This window comes from Biomphalaria glabrata, chromosome 4 (genome assembly GCF_947242115.1).
Source record: "Biomphalaria glabrata chromosome 4, xgBioGlab47.1, whole genome shotgun sequence".
Taxonomy (NCBI): Eukaryota; Metazoa; Mollusca; class Gastropoda; family Planorbidae; genus Biomphalaria; species Biomphalaria glabrata.
The window spans coordinates 36,710,485-36,729,192 of NC_074714.1; the positions used below are offsets into that span (position 1 = coordinate 36,710,485).

General features: G+C 38.7%; 1 protein-coding gene and 1 long non-coding RNA gene across 4 annotated transcripts in view; one reads left to right on the top strand and one right to left on the bottom strand.

Moving 5' to 3' along the window:
- Positions 1–18,708, top strand: part of LOC106070627 (stabilin-2-like) — a 71,405-nt gene that overhangs the window by 15,301 nt on the left and 37,396 nt on the right. For all 3 annotated transcript variants that reach the window (XM_056026128.1, XM_056026131.1, XM_056026130.1), the window contains 6 exons: positions 1,452–1,591; positions 4,015–4,174; positions 13,830–13,976; positions 15,334–15,396; positions 15,597–15,710; positions 16,190–16,324. In XM_056026128.1, coding sequence (XP_055882103.1) covers positions 1,452–1,591; positions 4,015–4,174; positions 13,830–13,976; positions 15,334–15,396; positions 15,597–15,710; positions 16,190–16,324 — 759 coding nt within the window. The remainder of the gene's footprint in view (positions 1–1,451; positions 1,592–4,014; positions 4,175–13,829; positions 13,977–15,333; positions 15,397–15,596; positions 15,711–16,189; positions 16,325–18,708) is intronic.
- Positions 1,585–5,214, bottom strand: LOC129925747 (uncharacterized). The gene is made up of 3 exons (XR_008777475.1): positions 4,864–5,214; positions 4,496–4,561; positions 1,585–1,884 (listed from the first exon to the last, which is right to left on the bottom strand). It is a non-coding gene; the product is annotated as an uncharacterized LOC129925747 (long non-coding RNA).

The following is an 18,708-nucleotide window of genomic DNA, read 5'->3' on the forward strand; positions in this document are numbered from 1 at the left end:
TCTATTCAGCAGACTCAATAGCCCGGCTTCTATATATTATTAAAAACAAGTTCAATGATTTATTTTGATTGTCTGTCTAAAAAAAATCTTTAAAATTTTTTTATTAGTGATTGTTGAAGATGCCAAAGTTTTCATTGCTAACTCTGCAAAGAATGGTCAGAAAGAAGAAAATCTGAATTTTTTTCTAAATGTGATACAATATTTCCAGTGACTGCATGCCATGTTAAGAAATTGTCTATAAACAAAAACTACTTTTATAAAATTAGATGTCACTGATACAGCCAAGCAAACCATTACATTTGGTTTAAATCTCATTTCTCTTCCAACCAAAATTCCCATTCTTTTGAACGAATTTCTGTTGGTGCTGAATGAGGAATAAAACACTAGAGGCATTATAATCATAAAATCATTGCCAAATGGCAAGAACAGCATCATTCTAACATATTCTAGAAAAGTCTAAAACTGTAAATATTTTGACAAATGTACAGAATATCTTACATAATTTTATTCTCTGTTAAGTTTTAGGATTTAGTTTAGTCTTTTTTAGTTTTAGTCTTTTCTGAGTATATTTCTTTATATTTAGGAAAATACACATTTGCCCCTCAAAATACACATTTCCAGGTCTGGGAATTCACATTTCCTTGTTAGCATGTAGGCTTCTCTTACCTAGATCAATTTAGTCATGCATGTTAAACAATGACTTTAACTCTGCCAAGTCATTCCAGGCTTAAAAAAGATAAAGGCACATTCCTCGTTCCATATGCTAGGACAAATTTGTACAAATGCTTCTTTTTCCCTAGTGCTATTAGAGCCTGGAATGAGTTGCCTGAGCTAGCCAGGAAAACCAGTGACACTGAGTATTTTATTAGGTTTTGTTTTGTATGGAAATTATGGTTCAGTGTTTTTTGTATAATTGCTATTAATATTTTAGTCTTCTATCCTGTTGATTTAACTAAAGGTGTTACTCTAATCAAATGTGAGTATTCGTTTGTCATGAATCTCACAGCTTTATTTTGTGTCTGTTCCAATTCCTCAATTTCTGGAACAAAAATGCCATTTCTAAAAACTTCTATGAATTACAATTCATACACTGAAATATAGTTAGTTCAATATTTAATTTTCTAGATTGAAACACTTTTAAAATGCAATTCTTTGCTGTCTTACATTTACAGCTTTAAAAGTAATTCTCTCTCACCTACAATGTATATATTCATTTTTTTTTGCACTGATAAACATTGCCTGATGTAGTATAGCAGCAGAATACTTATTATTAGATGGCTGCCTCGTCGCGCGGTTTGCTCGCTGGACTGTCGTTTGGATTTATCCTTGGTCCCGGGTTCAAACCCTGCCTGTTCCAAACCTGTCGTCCTGCTGGAAGTTTGGACTAGAAAGTAAACTATCTTCAACTCCGAAACATGTAAAACATTTTACAAACATTTTATTCTTTACAGGCAGTATTAGATCTTAACAAAGATGGTGAATATGCAAAATCTTTGGACTATAGTATTCAAATGATTAGAAACTTCTACTATGAGCCTTTACAGAACCGTGGTCCATTTACAATATTTTTGCCAACAGATAAAGCATTCAGGTATTGTTTTCTTTATGACTATTGCATCTTGCTTCAAAGTAAGTTATCATAGTTCTGTAGTAAATTTAAATGAACTAATAGAACATTTTAGAGTAAGTTTCAACATCACCACTACTCCTACTATTGCACAGCACTGCTGCCAATTTCTAAATTCAGCTTGAATAATAAGATGGGGCCTTATGGTACAGAACTTTGCCGAACAGCCAAAGATTCTTTCTTTTAAGGTCCTGGAAACTAGGATTTGGTCTCAGGATTTGAGGGCATCTCTGAATTCACTCATCACATCTGGCAATCTGTTGAAAAATAATGGAAATTTGTCATAGTGCTGGCCAAAGAACAACGTAGTTAACTGTTAGCTTTGGAACTATGCTTAATTTGCCTTCATAAGTTATAAGGATAGGTTTTATTAATGTCAATGTTTTTAAGCACACGTCTAACACTAACATATTAACTTCATCATCATCATCATTCCTTTGAGTTCCTCATGGAACATAGGGCCTCGACATAAACACGCCACTCTCCACGGTCTCTTGCTAGCTTTTTGATGGTGTCCCAGCTCTTCCCGGTCTTCTCTGCTTCTTCAAGTACACTGCGTCGCCATGTTCTTTTTGGTCTTCCTCTGCGTCTTGTTCCCTGGGGGTTCCACTCTATGGCCTGCCTAGCTCTGTTGCTGGTATCTTTTCTAAGGGTGTGACCAATCCATCTCCACTTCCTCTCTAAGATCTGCACTTCTATATTTTTCTGTCCACTCATCTCCCACAGTTTGGTGTTTTCTACTTTGTCATACCAGTGTATTTTTAGGATATTTCTCAGGCATCTGTTGATGAAGGTCTGTATTTTTTTTTGTTGTGGCTTCAGTTGTTCTCCATGTTTCAGAACCATACAGTAGGACAGCCTTGACATTAGAATTAAAGATTCTTAGTTTAGTCTTGTTTGAGATGTAAGGAGATTTCCAGGTTGGTTTTAGCTGTGTAAATGTCTGACGTGCTAGATTTATACGGCGTTTAATGTCTTCATCTGTTCCACCTGATATACTGACTACACTCCCAAGGTATATAAAATTTTCTACTTGGTCTATTGTCTGAGAATCCAATACTATGTCTCCACTTTGTTTATTGTTTACTTTAAGTACTTTAGTTTTTTGGTGGTTTATTTTGAGGCCTACTCTTTTTCCTACTTCGCTTAAAGCTGTGACCTTTTCTTGCATATCCTGTAGTCTGTGTGATAATAGGGCTATGTCATCAGCGAATTCCAGATCTTCCAGCTTTTGTGTGAGAGTCCATTGGATTCCTTTCCCTGCGTTAGAGTAGGCTTCTTTTGTGACCCAATCCAGTACTAGAAGGAACAGGAGTGGTGAAAGAAGACATCCCTGTTTGACTCCTGTTGTGACTGGAAATTCCTCTGACAGCTTGCCACAGTGGGTTACTTGGCAGGTGAAACCATCATAAAGGTTCTTGATTATGGTTATTATTTTATTGGGGATCCCATAATGTCTCATTACTGTCCAGATAGATTCTCTGTCGACACTATCAAAAGCTTTTTCAAAGTCAACAAAAGTTGCATAGAGAGGAGATTGCCATTCGACACATTGTTCTACAATTATCCTGAGTGTAGCTATTTGGTCAGCACAAGATCCTTCTTTTCTGAATCCGGCCTGTTCTTCCCTTAGGTGTTCATCACATGCTCCCTTTATTCTGTTTAGTAGGATTCTGCTAAAAATCTTGCTTGGTACTGACAGCAAAGTGATGCCTCGCCATTTCTCACATTGTGATAGATCTCCACTCTTTGGTATTTTAATTAGCAAGCCCTTTTTCCACTCACCCGGAGGTGTTTCTGTTAACCAAATTTTGTTGAATAGTTTGTGCATTTGGTCAACTATTTCACTTCCTCCTTCTTTTAGGACTTCGGGTGGTATGTTGTCAATTCCAGCTGCTTTACCTGTCTTCATTTGTTTGAGTGCATTCCTTATTTCTTCTTTTGTTATTTCTTCCATGTTTATGTCTAGTGTTGGTCCTGCATTTAGATCTGGTGGATTTCGTGATTTAGGTCTATTGAGCACTTCTTGAAAATATTCTTTCCATCTTTCAAGTTGTTCATTTATTGAAGAAAGTAGTTTTCCGTATTTGTTTCGGACTGGAACATATTAACTTAATAGATGACAAATTTTCATAGGGGAAAATATTAATTTCTAACTAGTACCATCATTTTCTCAAAACTTAAGTAATGCCTGTCACATTGTTCAAAAATGTTTTATTGGAAGGCCAGATTTTAAAATTCTTTATTGATTTTTTTAAACCTTAATGCTAATTTAACTTTAACCTTCACCTCCCAAAGAAAAACAAAACTGATTTTCTCAGCTCATTTTTAAGAAGGTAGCATTCATAAGGCTAATAATGTGTTGTTTTTTTTTAAAATGCAAACAGAGAAGTTTCCAGACAGTTTGGAGGCTTTGAGAAATTCTTGCAGAATGTTGATAGGGCACGACAAATTCTCAGGCAGCACATAATAATTGGCAAATCGAGAGCAGAAAGTCTGAACAGGGATAAAGTATACACACTTCAGGGCATTGTTGCTGAGATTAAGGTAGTATTTTGAATGCTTTTTTTTTTTCATATTACAAAATTAAATGCATACATATTCAAAGTAAAGCAAATAAATTAATTCCAGTATTTTTCCATGTTAATTATTGGTCAATATTGAAAGTTGGCACTTTTCTACACAAACAACTTAAAGCTTTTAAACTCCAATTTAAATTGCATGTAAATTTAGTAACTGTATTAAATAACAGATTACTTTGCACAGAGGTGTTACCAAAACATTGTTCAATCACTGATCTTTATTAAACTGTTCTAGGCTGTACTGAACAGTCTATGACGTGGGATTGAACTAAAGAAAATAACTCACCAATTCTCAGATCGCTGGTATCTCTGATTGCAGAAGCACAATCCAACTATGATCAATCAATATTCCCTGTAAAAAGAAATAATGTCATTATCTCCAAATCAAATTTACATATCCAGATTCACTAACACAATCAATCAATCCGCAGTCGAGAAATCCAAAATAATAACTAAATTTCCTTAACACATTTACAAACTAGTTAAAGGTCATTTACGGCCAACAGTATAAGCAAAAATCACCCTACTTCGCATGTGGAAAAAAAGTACAGTCAGGGAGGAACCGAGTTACAACAGTACTCAAGATAACTTTACAATCTCAACTCTTGCCTTATATAGGTTCCCAAAAGTTGGTGACACACTGCTACCCCATACCTGCACCATGAATTGATTTATAACAGTACCATAGTAATTCTTGCACTAATATTAGACTTAAAGCTTTGCTTCTGGTTACATGAACTAAAAGTTGAGAAAAGATGTTATAGGGCTTTAGCTTTAACCCTTTCCGGTCGAATGTCCCACTGGGTGGGACATTTTTTTTTTTTCCTGTTCTGGTCGAATGTCCCACCCAGTGGGCCATAATAATTTGGCTAGAATTTAAGTTAAATATCAAACTTTTTGTTCCACTTCCTGATTCCTAAATTTTAAATTACTATTTTATAAAGCAGAAAGTAAATGATAATCGTGAAATTATTCTAAAAAATAAATAAAATAGCTTGACCAAGATCGTTTTTCACAGCATCAAAGGCGGTTCGGAGGGGGGGGGGGGGGCAGGGGGGGGGGTCTGACCAGAGACAAAAAAAAATTCCAATATTTCATAGCTAACTTTCCAAACAGAAAGACTAAAGACTGCATTGTTTGCAGTAACAGAAAAACACCAGGCAGTGGGTGTAGACAGTATTCTAGTGTGAAACTTACTCTCAGTTGGTCAGTTACGTCACCCTGGAGTGCACCCTCGGGAGTGCTTCAAAAAGTACCATCCACAAATAAATTTTCAAAACTAAACATTCAGACATCATGTTTGGAACATTTTTCGTTGTTATAAATAAAATATAAAAAAAAAACACCAACTGGATGTCTGTTTTATTTTATTTTTCTAATTTCTTGTAAAATACTATGAATCAGCTAGAATTTAATTCAGACCTGGCTGCAAACTCCTCAAAAAATAAAAATGACTTGTAAGGGTTAACTAACAGGTTTAGATCTGTTTAACTTTGTTTATTACATCATTCACCACCTATTAATAATTATAATACTAATATAATACTAATAATACTAATAATAGTAATAATACTAATAATAGTAATAATACTAATAATAGTAATAATACTAATAATAGTATTGTTACGATTCTCTCTCCTAATCAGGCGTTCGGTAAACACTGCTAAACACAACACAGCACATCTAACACATGTGATGTGAAGTTTCATCGCTGCAGGTGGGGGGTCAGTCGGTGGGGGTGACAGTGGGCTTGCCTCTTGATTAAGACGAAGCCACCCATGTCGCATTCAGTAAATGTCGCTTTCATCTTCTCCTCCAACTAACCTTCACCTGGTTGCACTGACGTCATGGTCACATCGCCATCCATGTTGAACTCATCAAACGTCACTTTTGTCTCCTCCAGTTGACCTTCATCTTGTTGCATTGACGTCGTGGTTGCATTGCCAGCAAACGTCACCATCTTCTGCCATTCATTACTGTAATAGCCACTTAAGCAGCCACTTCACACATGGGGAGGGTATGATGTCAGGAGCGAAGTCACCAAGATCATTGGCCTATCAGGTTGTTTCATAGGGTTTTCAAGAGAAGGGCTTTGGGAATGGGTTTCAGGTCCACAGGAGGGGAAATAGTGGCACACATCATCTTCAGCCTTGTCTGGAGGACATACTTTGTGGGGCAAGTTGGCAACACTCCACTTGCGAAGGTTCCTCATCTTCTGCATTAGGCTCTAGTTGACTTCCTTGACCACCATCAGAGCTTCTCACTCTAGTCTCATTAGCAGAAGAGTCATCTGTTGAGTTCAGACCTCATCGATGACTTTCAACTTGCAGGTGTCCATTAACTGCTGCATCAGGCTTCATTGCATTCTTCTGAACACCATCAGAACTTCTCTCTCTGGTCTGGGCAGCTGGACAAATGTCTGTTGGGTGCAGACCTTGCCAATGGGTTTCTTGGAGATTGGGTTTTCCCTGCGAAACTCGACACGTAAAGTTCTTGCCTAACATCTGGGTGCAGCCATCAAGATTTGAGTTCCTCTCATCAGCACTGGCAGATTGACAGATGTCTTTAATGTCCCCAGCTACAGGCTTGGGATAAGACACAACATTCGTCCCGAGACATGACGTTAAACTGCGCTCCTCTTTCCTTAGCACTTTTGGAGCTCAAAAGTGCCCTACTTCTTTTCTATCATTGTGTCTGCCTCCTCTTTTCCTAAGTCTACCTTCATTGATCATCACACTGTCTCCTTAACTTTAAATTCTCACTACGTCCTAGACCAGTCCGTTTGCCGTGGACTGCGACGGGTAAGGGGGGATAAAGAGATCCTGGTGTTTGAGTGGTGGCTATCTGAGGATAAACCACAACAACACAATACTTTGGCTCCAAGTTCCCCTAGACCTGAGACCCAGATGGCCTGCTCTGGGTCAACCGGCTGGTCATGCCGAGCTACCAGCATAGGTCGTCGACCTATGCTGGAGGGCGGTGGCTGGAGGGTCAATCAGGGAGCTGCTGTATCGGACACATGTCCGATGTAGCAGCTGACTGAGTATAGCACCTGTGTAGCCCTGGCGGGCTCATTCTGGACATCCGAATGGCCCGTCCCCTTGTTGGACTCGATGGCGGGTGGGGAGCACAGGTGCCAAATTAACCAAAATATATATGGACAAAAAAACACACACAAAACTACTTGCCCCAGACCTATGTCTGGGCAAGAAACGACGAATTGACGATAAAAAAGAGGAGGTCCCAAAAAGCTGTGCCACCTGGCCATCATTTCTGGTGGTTAGATGCACAGAGGAGGGAAAAAGCCTGACCAAGTTGAGCCCTTTTATTATCTATAAGGGACTCAAGTCAGTAGTGGGAGAGCCCAAGAGTGTGTCTAAGCTACACAAAACAATGGAACTCCTTGTAGAAGTAGACAGCAAGACACACTCTGATGGGCTTTTAAGATGCAGAAGACTCTGTGATCTCCAAGTGGAAGTCATGCCACACAAGAGTCTGAACACCAGCAGAGGTGTAATCAGCTCTAGGGACCTACTGGAATGTTCCGAGAAGGAAATAGTGGAGGGCATTGAAGGAGTCACCCATGCCCGGCGCATTACCAGGCGCAGGGAGGGTGAGGAGGTCAAAACCGCCACTATTATCCTCACATTCGGAACTAGGACACCGCCAGAGTATGTGAAGGCAGGATACCTACGAGTTCCAGTGAGGCCCTACATACCTAACCCCATGAGGTGCGTCAAGTGCCAGGGTTATGGACACGGCGCGGCAGTCTGTAAGAGGAACACTGTGTGTGCCAGATGTGCTGGAGAGGGTCATGAGGACAAGGGCTGCACAGCCCAGTTCAAATGCCCAAACTGTCAAGCTGGCCACTCAGCCTACTCCAAGGACTGCCCTGTGTGGAAACAGGAGGTTGCCGTGCAGGAGTACAAGGCAAGAAACGGATGTACCTTTAGCCAGGCAAAATCGGCTGTACTGGCCCTACCCAAGGGCCAATTCGGCTTGACAAAGACCTACGCCCAGGCTGTTGCTAAGAAAGGAAGATCCATAGCCACACAGACGGACACATTGACCCCACCACCCCCTCCTCCTCCCCCAACTCAGAAGAAAACACCGCCAAAGAACACACCTCTGAAGAAACAAGAAAGCCCTGTTGTCATGCTAAAGAACAGGTTCTCTGTGCTCGCTGATGAGAGCATGGAGACTGAGCAGCATGTCAAAACCAATACTCCGGGAGAACCCGGAGACATCATGTCTGACACAGGTTCTCCTCAGAGAACCCAGCCAGACACCCCAACCTCTACTGAGTTAGAGGTTGACCAACTCCCTAAGGGGAGAAATCAAAGCGGAGAGGATGCCCGAGGTGAGAGAGGAGGAAATAACCTCCGCTCTAACCAGAGGGATCTCCCCTCTCCAGAGAGAAAGACTTCCCCCAAAAGGGGGTTGTCCTCCTCTCCATCCAAACCCAAGAATAAAAATACCAAGGTCACTGGAATAAAGGGAAACCCCTCCGGGGGCCTCCCAAGGCCAAATAGCTCCAAGTAGGTCATCTAGAATAAGCCATGGATTCCAGAATTGTACAGTGGAATTGTAGAGGCCTCAAGGCCAATTACGAGGAAATGCAGTTACTGATGGACTCTGAGACTCCTGTAGCTGTCTGCTTACAGGAAACATTTCTAAAAGATTGCATCAGCTTCCGAAGCTACCGTGCTTACACCAAGAATGTTGAGGATGCAGAGAGAGCATCAGGTGGAGTCTGTATCCTTGTGAAGGATAGCATCCCCCATGAGAGGGTAGAACTACAGACCACACTACAGGCCGTAGCAGCTAGGATAACCCTTCACAAGGTTATCACTTGCTGCAGCCTGTATCTACCACCAGGCGCTCCATTAAACCGAACAGACATGGAGGACCTATTGAAACAACTCCCCCGGCCTTATTTAATCCTTGGGGATTTCAATGCCCATAACACCATGTGGGGATCCAACAATACCGACACAAGAGGTCGTATGCTGGAGGATATCTTCCTCCAACATGATTTATGCATACTTAATGATGCATCACCGACCTACTTGCACCCAGGAACTGGATCATTCACATGCATTGACCTCACCGTATGCGTCCCCGGACTTCTGGACGATTTTAAATGGTCAGTTAGCAATGATCTACGGGGAAGTGATCACTTCCCAATCATCATTACTAACAATCTCCCTTCATTGGGACGACCTCAGCGGTGGAAACTGAATAAGGCCGATTGGGAACAATTCCAAAAAAGATGCTCTGAGGATATCACAGAAAATATCCTCCATGAACAGAACCCAGCTGATACCTTTGCTAGCAAGCTACTAAGTATAGCCAGGAAAGTTGTACCCCTAACCTCTGCAAATCCAAAACGGCCTAGCAAACCATGGTTTGATACAGCTTGCAAAAGTGCTATTGGTGATAGGAAAAAACGACTGGCTGCATTTATAAAGAACCCTTCCCAGGAAAACCTAAAGCTATTCAGGATAGCTAGAGCAAAGGCTAGACAAACCATACGGTCAGCCAAAAGGAATTCCTGGAGAAGTTTTGTCGGCAGTCTGGATGCCAAAACTTCTGCTAGAGCGGTTTGGAAGGCAGTAAGGCGAATCAAAGGGAAAGAATCAAATGCAATAGGGCATTTGAAAAACCAAGGACGAACTGTCACGTCCCCCAGAGAAATAGCTGACTGCCTTGCATCCTCAATAGCAGAAAAATCATCCACTGCACACTACACGCCAGAGTTCCAAAAAGTCAAAACCAGGGAGGAAAGACACCCCATTGATTTCAGGTCAGAGAACAATGAAGACTACAACAAACCGTTCTCGCTTGAGGAACTGAGGGAATCGCTGGACAAGTCACATGACACAGCACCTGGAGAAGATGAAATCCATTACCAGTTCCTCAAGCACCTTCCCGAACCCTCATTGGCAGTCCTACTAGGGGTCTATAACTGTGTGTGGCAAACAGGCGCTTTCCCAAACAGCTGGAGGAAAGCCACAGTTATACCGATACCTAAACCGGGAAGAGACGGCTCTGACCCAGCTAACTATCGACCAATAGCACTAACAAGCTGCATCTGCAAAACCATGGAAAGAATGATTAACAGTAGGCTGGTCTGGTACCTGGAAAGGAATAAAGTGATCTCAAACTACCAGTGCGGATTCCGGCAGGGGCGGACAACAACTGACCACCTGGTAAGGCTGGAAGCTTATATTAGAAATGCATTACTCAGAAGAGAACATCTAGTAGCTGTATTCTTCGATATAGAAAAGGCCTATGACACAACCTGGAAACATGGCATTCTACGTGACCTGGCGCTTATGGGGCTTAAGGGACACCTCCCCCGTTTTGTGGAGGAATTCCTGAAAGATTGAAAATTTCAGGTCCGAGTGGGCAACTCCGCTTCTGACACTCATGACCAGGAAATGGGTGTACCCCAGGGCAGCATTCTGTCAGTCACCCTGTTCAACATTAAAATAAATAGCATCATAAATGCGCTGTCCCCTGGCATAGAGTGCTCTTTGTATGTTGATGACTTTGTCATTCTTACTTATGGGAAAAACATGAACACCTTAGAAAGGAAATTACAGTTATGTTTAAACAAAATTCAGGGTTGGGCAAACTATAATGGTTTCAAATTCTCTGACTCCAAAACAGTTAGTATGCATTTTTGTAATCTAAGGGGACTCCACCCAGACCCTGAACTATTTATACACAAAAAGAAGATCCCTGTCGTGAAAACTACAACATGTTTAGGCCTCACCTTAGATTCCAAATTTAATTTTCTCCCCCACATTAAGGAACTTAAGAAGAAATGCCAAAAGTCATTAAACATACTAAGAGTACTCAGCCATACGGATTGGGGAGCTGACAGAGATACCTTGCTGCTGCTCTATCAGAGTCTAATTCGATCCAAGCTAGACTACGGATCCATAATATATGGAGCAGCAAGGAAGTCGTACCTAAAAATACTGGAACCAATACAAAATGCTGCCCTGCGTCTCTGTCTCGGCGCGTTTTGTACATCACCTATCCCAAGTCTCCATGTGGAGGCTGGAGAACTCCCCATGGATATAAAAATGAAAAAGCTTGCAATGCAGTATATAGTCAAGCTAAAATCCAACCCCACGAACCCTGCTTTTGACTCCATATTTAACCCCACAGAGGTAGAATTATACAATCGAAGGCCTAACGTCATACAGCCGTTGGGCCTTCGAATGAGAGAATCCATCCAAAATTCAACCCCACCCATTGACCAAATCTCTAAAATAGAAACCCCTCAGAATCCTCCTTGGCTAATGAATAAACCTAAATTAAATTTATCCCTCCTTAATTTCAAAAAAGAAAATACAGACCCAAGCATACTACAAGTCCACTTTAGGGAACTGCAGGAGAGCTACGGAGATTGTGGCACCATCTACACAGACGGATCCAAAATGGAGGGAAAGGTCGCGTGTGCCTGCTCCTTTCGGAACAAAACAATCTCCCGTAGACTCCCCGATGGCTGCTCCATCTTTACGGCCGAATTGCACGCAATATTGCTTGCACTTATGGCCGTAAAAGCATCAGAAAGGAGTAAATTTATAATCTGCGCCGACTCCAAATCTGCATTGCAAGCTTTGTGGCGGATGAAGACTGACATCCCATTGGTACATAAGAGCCTGAAGCTGTTGGACCTAATAACAGCCGACCGTAGGGATGTCACCTTCATCTGGGTCCCCTCCCATGTTGGCATTGAGGGAAACGAAGCCGCAGACAGAGAAACAAAGAAAGCCCTAAATCATGCGGTGTCAGGAACCCAAATTCCCTACTCGGACCTGAGACAAAGTATTGCCTCTGCCACCTATCGAGAGTGGCAGAACCGATGGGAGGCTGAGACTCACAGTAAACTCAGGCAGATTGTGGCGGATGTCAGGTGGCGGCCCACATCTAAGGGTCTGACAAGGCGTGGTAGCACAACCATGTCCAGACTTAGGATTGGCCACACCTACATCACGCACTCTTTTGTACTGAAGAGAGAGGAGCCCCCACTTTGCGAGTACTGTGACTCTCGCCTCACCGTGGAACATATCCTCGTTGATTGCCCCAGATACCAGGATGTCAGGGCGAAACATTTTAGAGCCACTAATCTAAAAACACTATTTAATAATGTCGACCCTGGGAAGGTACTGGGCTTTATTCGGGAAGTGGGGCTATCTACGAAGATCTGATTTCTGAATTTGTGAACATGCACTATTTACATTAGATTTTTACCAAATATTTAAATTTTTACTACCTTTACTATTTTAACTGTGAATAGACCTTAATTTTAATTATATGACTGTATAGAATCTGGCCCTTGTTGTTTAGAGAGAGAGTAGTCCTTAAGGGACTGCAGGCACGACATGGCCTAAATTGTGCCGATGTGCCTCAAATCAACAAATCAAATCAAATCATAAGACACAACATTGTCTTGTTCTGTCTGGCTGATGTAGGCACTCACATCAGATACGTCTACAGCAAAAGCGTTGGTTGAACTACTGGTCTCTTCTCTTGTTTCTTCATCTGTCTCTTTCTGCGAGTCACCCTTGATAAAATTCTGAAAGCCAGCCAACATCTGCTCTTGAAAGGTGATCAAGAGCGCTACCACATCGGGTTTGAGTTCAAAGAGGTACGTGTTCAGATCTTGCTCTTCATCCGCCAGAGCTTGTCTGAGACATTCTTTAAGAGTTTCATTGTTCCTTTCGTAGTACTTCAGTCCTCAGCATTTCAGCTCTTGTTTCAGTTCTTTCAGATTGAGTTCATCTAGCAGTTTTACAGAAGCCATAGGTAATCCCACTTCAAGACACAAGTGTTACGTTCTCTCCTAATCAGGCCTACTGTAAACACTGCTAAACAATCAACAACACATCAACAACTTGGCGACACGGCTCCAAGTGATCTGGTACTTTAATAATGAGTGAATAAGTAGATACAGCCAATACTAGACTATTGGCAACACAGCAACAACTAAAATGTTACATTGTACATCACCATACTAAACTCTACAGTCTCTATCTCTTCCTGGACCCGTACATAACACTTGAGGATTCAGGACCGACTTCATGGCCGACTAACAGTCCCGGTCTCCGGTCTTGAACTGCCGCTTTCTTACACACTGTGTCTCTGGTTCACGCAGGCTTTCGATCACGTGATCATAACCCGGGTCATATCTTTGTACTAGCAGTACTGTCTCTTGTCCATTGACAGCCATTGCCCTTAGTGATGTGCCTGAGTTTACGTGTGTCAACTGAACCTACAGTTAACCCTCTCGTGCCGCCAATAGGGTTATAACAGTATCAATACTAATAACAGTAATAATAATAATAATAATAGTAATAATAACAATAATAGTAATAATAATTAAATAAGAGTTATAATAATAATCTTTAGTATCTCTGAGGAAATTTGTTTTACAATTGTGCATTACACATAACATTTAAAGTGTGAATACAAAAAGTTGGCTAATACTTATAAGTAGTTTTGACAAAGAGACAATATAAAAGTGAACTAAAAAAACCTAATTGATGTTATTATTGTAATCCATTTATTCACAAAATAATTGAAAACTTATTTTTCTAAAGAATACAAGAAATGGTATGCGATATAAACTGGGATCCTATGCTGAAACAGCCAAAATTCTTAAGAAGAATATTGAAGCCAGTAATGGCATGATTCATATTGTCAACAGATTTTTAACTTTTAATCCAAAAATCTTGGGAAACACTCAGGTATGAATTGTTTGTATACATTTCTTTCAGTTCTATAAAAATGCCTTACTCTATCTAATCTTCTTCACATATTAGTCAATTTTAAATGTCCACTACACAATCCTTCATGTAACTCTTGATCATGCTAAACAAACTATCACATTAAGCAGCGAATGTAGAAGCCTGACGTTTTATCTTTATACTATAGTTCACTGAACACTGACAGTATCAAAGTTGAATTGCTCAAATCTTTTTGTTACATTTTTAGCGGCCCCCGAAAGGGGAAAAGACGCAATGTCTGACCGTCTGTCTGTCCGTCCCGTTTAGATCTCGTAAACTAGAAAAGATATTGAAAATCCGACATCAAAATATTTTAGACCATTCAAAGTTCTGATGCAACGGCTACTTTTTTTTTTTCTGAAAGCGAAAAATCTAATTTTTAAAATCAGTTATGCAAGCAGTTTTTTAAAGAGAAAAAGCTAATTAGTATGCATTATAAGTTAGACCTAAATTAAAACGAACAGTAATCTTGTAAACTTCATATTCGTAAACTCTTTCTTTAATGTGAAATTGATATTTTATTTTGAGCATTCGAATAAAAGATTGAGCCTTTTCAAAACAATTACATCAATTATAAGACTTCAGTTAGGCCAGGAGAGGCGCGGTAGCTGAGCGGTAAAGCGCTTGGCTTCTGAACCGGGGGCCCCGGGTTCGAATCCTGGTGAAGACTGGGATTTTCAACTTCGGAATCCTCTGAGTCCACCCAGCTCCAATGGGTACCTGATATTAGTTGGGGAAAAGTAAAGGTGGTTGGTCGTTGTGATGGCTACATGACACCCTCGTTAACCGTAGGCCACAAAAACAGATGAACTTTACATCATCTGCCCTATAGACCACAAGGTCTGAAAGGGGAACTAGTTAGGCCAGGTTCACATCTAACTTTGCATTCACTTTTACCCATCCTTTGATCTGCTGTACCGTTGGGGCACTACACAAGATCTGTCAACCTTCTTTCTCCATTCTTATCTCTCATTTGTCTTTGATATAATTTCATTTGGATGTTCTTTCTGAAAATATTGAAGCCTGCCTGGGTGGACCACTTCGGGGGCCGATTTTGAGTTTGTGTTTCCACACAAACTGTCTTTGTAATCTTGTTATCATTTAAATTGATAAACACTATAGCCTAGTAAGCTTCTTGAGAATCTTTAAAATATTGCATCAATGCTTAACTAACAACTGTAGTGGCCAATAGAATATTTCTAATTCTTATTAAATGTTTAAACAAGGCAGGCTCAGCTGTTATATTATTTTGAGTTTTGTAGATGGGCCAGAAGTTCACTGGTATTTATTTATTCTTTATGACATGATTCCCTCTTAGAAAACAGCTATGGAACTCATTAGTCAGGAAGAAGAGTATGACAAGTTTGAAATGTTGATTAATGTAAGTCAATTGTTTATGTGTTACATTGTCCTCTTTTTTTTATTTTGAGTTTTGTTATTTTGCTAATTTTTTTTCTTAGAAATAGATAATTACTTAGACCATTTCATACATATTTTCAGTCATTCTATTTCATACTATTTTCATTAAATCAATAATGCAATCCATCAGAGCCTAAAAATATATTTTCATTATCACCATAGGCTTTGAACATGTCAGAAGAATTTAACAAAGAAAACATCACAATTTTTGCACCTTCCAATGCTGCTTGGAACACATTACCTAATGGAGGCCTTCAATACTTGATGGAAGATGAAGTAGGTTAAACTTTTTTTTATACTCTTTTTATAGGTCATATACATGTTTATAGCTGTCTTTTTCATTGGGTGTTAGTATATTTGTATCTCTGTGCAATGAAGTGATGCTGAAGTGGTCCTTACAACCAGGAAACAGTTTATGCACCTATGACCTTTTTCTAGTGCAAATAGTTAGCTATCATTTAATGTCGCCTTCACATATACCAAGCACATTTACTTAAACCAACTATCAACTCCCCACCATATCATGGCAAACTAAGATTGGAGATTCAAGCCTCCACTTCTTTGTGATTACAAAAACCTAGTTTTGATCATGAAATACTTTGAAACTTTACCAGGACACCCCATAATGAACTTGATATTTGTCTAAAACTCATGCTCCCCACAATAAGAAGACAAGGTTTTGGAAATGAAATTTATATTGTTTATTCCATGGTCACCTGATCATCATATTTTAATCTGTATATATTGTCAACCAGAATGGTCAACAGAAACTCAGAGCAATATTGAGAAATCATATATTCCCTGGATATGTGGATGTGGTGGATCTCATCCAGAAATCATCTCTTCAATCACTTCAAGGTGTCACACTGAAGGTTAAAATCACAGAGCAGGTGAGTGCATCATTGCATATAATGCAATAAGCATCATAGCATAAAATGTATCTTTTTTTTCCAATCTTCATTTTTAGAGGCCCCTGTAAGGGGAAAGCTGCTATTAGGTTTGTGCAAAATGTCTGTCTGTCAGTCTGTCACACTCAGATCTCGAAAACTAGAAGAGAAATGAAAAATATTATTTCACCATGCGATGCAGCTTGGAAAGTTTAGGTGCAACGGCTACTTTTGATTTTCTAAAAGCAAACCGTTTAGTTTATAAAATTAATTATGCAAGCGATTTTTTCATAAAAATACACCAATTCTAAAACAATTACGTAATTGTAAGGGAGGCAATGTTACAATATGTTAACAAGAAAGACAATATTTAGTGTATTTTCAGTATCACTAAGTCAAATATATTTATAAAATATACAAGAAATGTTCACAACAAATGTATATATTAGTTAAAGGTGTTTTTTCTGATCAACTAAATGCTAAAATTAAAAGAACACATTTATGTTTGTTTATAAAGGCCTAGAATGCACTTTGTATGTAAATATCTTGCACATTTTTAAAATGGACGTTTTATGCAGCGACTTTTGTGCAGTAGCGTAACGCCGCGACATGTTATCGTGCTAAACTAATTCCTTAAAAATTTTTAAATAATAAGATTTTATATACATTTTGTTTAGTGCCCCCATCAGGATAAAAGTCGTTTATTTTTGTGCGTTTTGTCTGTTGATCGATCTGTCCTTCACGTTTATATAAAAAACAACATAACACTAAACACTATTGAAAATCTGATTTAACCTTTAATGTTCCTTCCAAAACATTGCAATTGTTTTAAGTATCTATAATAGATTGTTCCTGATGTTTTTGTGAAAAACAAATCAATGCCAACTAATGTTTGTTAGCTCTTCTAACTTATATTACATGTAATTTCCGTGCTATGAACTATGAAGAACTATGAAGTTGTTCAGGATATTGTTTTATGAAAAAAAAAAATTATGTCAAACGATTATTTGATATAGCAACATTGTCTTACATTACCCTTATATTCTTGGACAATACGTCACTATAGTTTAATTATCAATATCCAATTGTTCCGTATTTTCAACTTTAAACAAAGTTATGTCAAATGACTTTTTTTCTAAAAATAGCAACAATAGGTTGTTCAGGATTTTAAAATAAGAAAGTAATTTACTAGAAACATTATTGAAAAACACTTATTTTACACTGAATTTTCTTGCTGAAACATAACAGAGTTGTTGTTTTTTATCTGTAAAGAATGTTCCGGATTTGATTTTGAAAAAGAAATCAACCTACATTACTTAAATTTTTTTACAAATCGTCGCCAAAATTGTTGTGAATTTTATTCGAAAAATCTACTGACACAAATAACTGTTTGAAATCCCTCTTATAATAAATTACGAATATTTGGTTGTTCCAGTTTTTTTATGAAAAACATTCTAACTCTATTTATGTAAAATCACACTTCTGTTGTACATTACAGTAAATTTTCTAGCTAAACATTTTAAAATCTAATTATCGTTAATATTATGTTCTGATTTTAAAGGAAACAAACTTCCGAACACCAAAATATGGTATAAAAATCTCTCCACAAGGCTATGGTGCATCTAATTTTTATACGAGACGATTTAAGGTTAATCAAATTTTCAATAGTTTTTAGTTGTTTTTTTTTTCTATATTTATTATTAACTTGACGGACAGACAGACTGACAGAAAAAATGCAAAAACAAATGCGGCTTTAATCCTAATATATTTAATTTTGCATTCAGTCTATTGATATATTATCTAGGATTTTTTAAGGGGTGCGTAAATCTAAACTAAATTACATCTAAATTATTCAAAATTTATATTATAGATCTAGATCTTGTAGATATAGATCTTAAGAGTGCTAAATCTGAAGTTTAGTTTATGTAGATCTACATCCTTATTCTAGTTCCATTTAAATGAAAACGCCAATAGTTCTGTTGATAACTGTGTTGAGACATCGAAGTACAAGCACGATATATCTGTTCTATTTTTTTTTTCAATTACAAATCAATGTTAAAAGATTATCTAAAATCGCTCGTCTGATATATTGTACATATCCGGTAGATGCCATGCTGTAATATGTAATACATCTCTTTATCAATAATAGGCTATTAGTTTGTAACCAGTTTGTTATTAAGCGCAATGCCTGGTTGTCCATTACGATACTTGTAACTAATCTCCACTTACAGTAGCTATACAATTTGATACTTGAAACTAATCTCCAATTACAGTATCTATAAAATTGGATACTTGAAACTAATCTCCAGGGTTATTGTGAAAACTATCTAATTAAAAAAAAGTAATTTCTAATGTGATTGTTTGCATTCTGCACTTGATTATTGTAA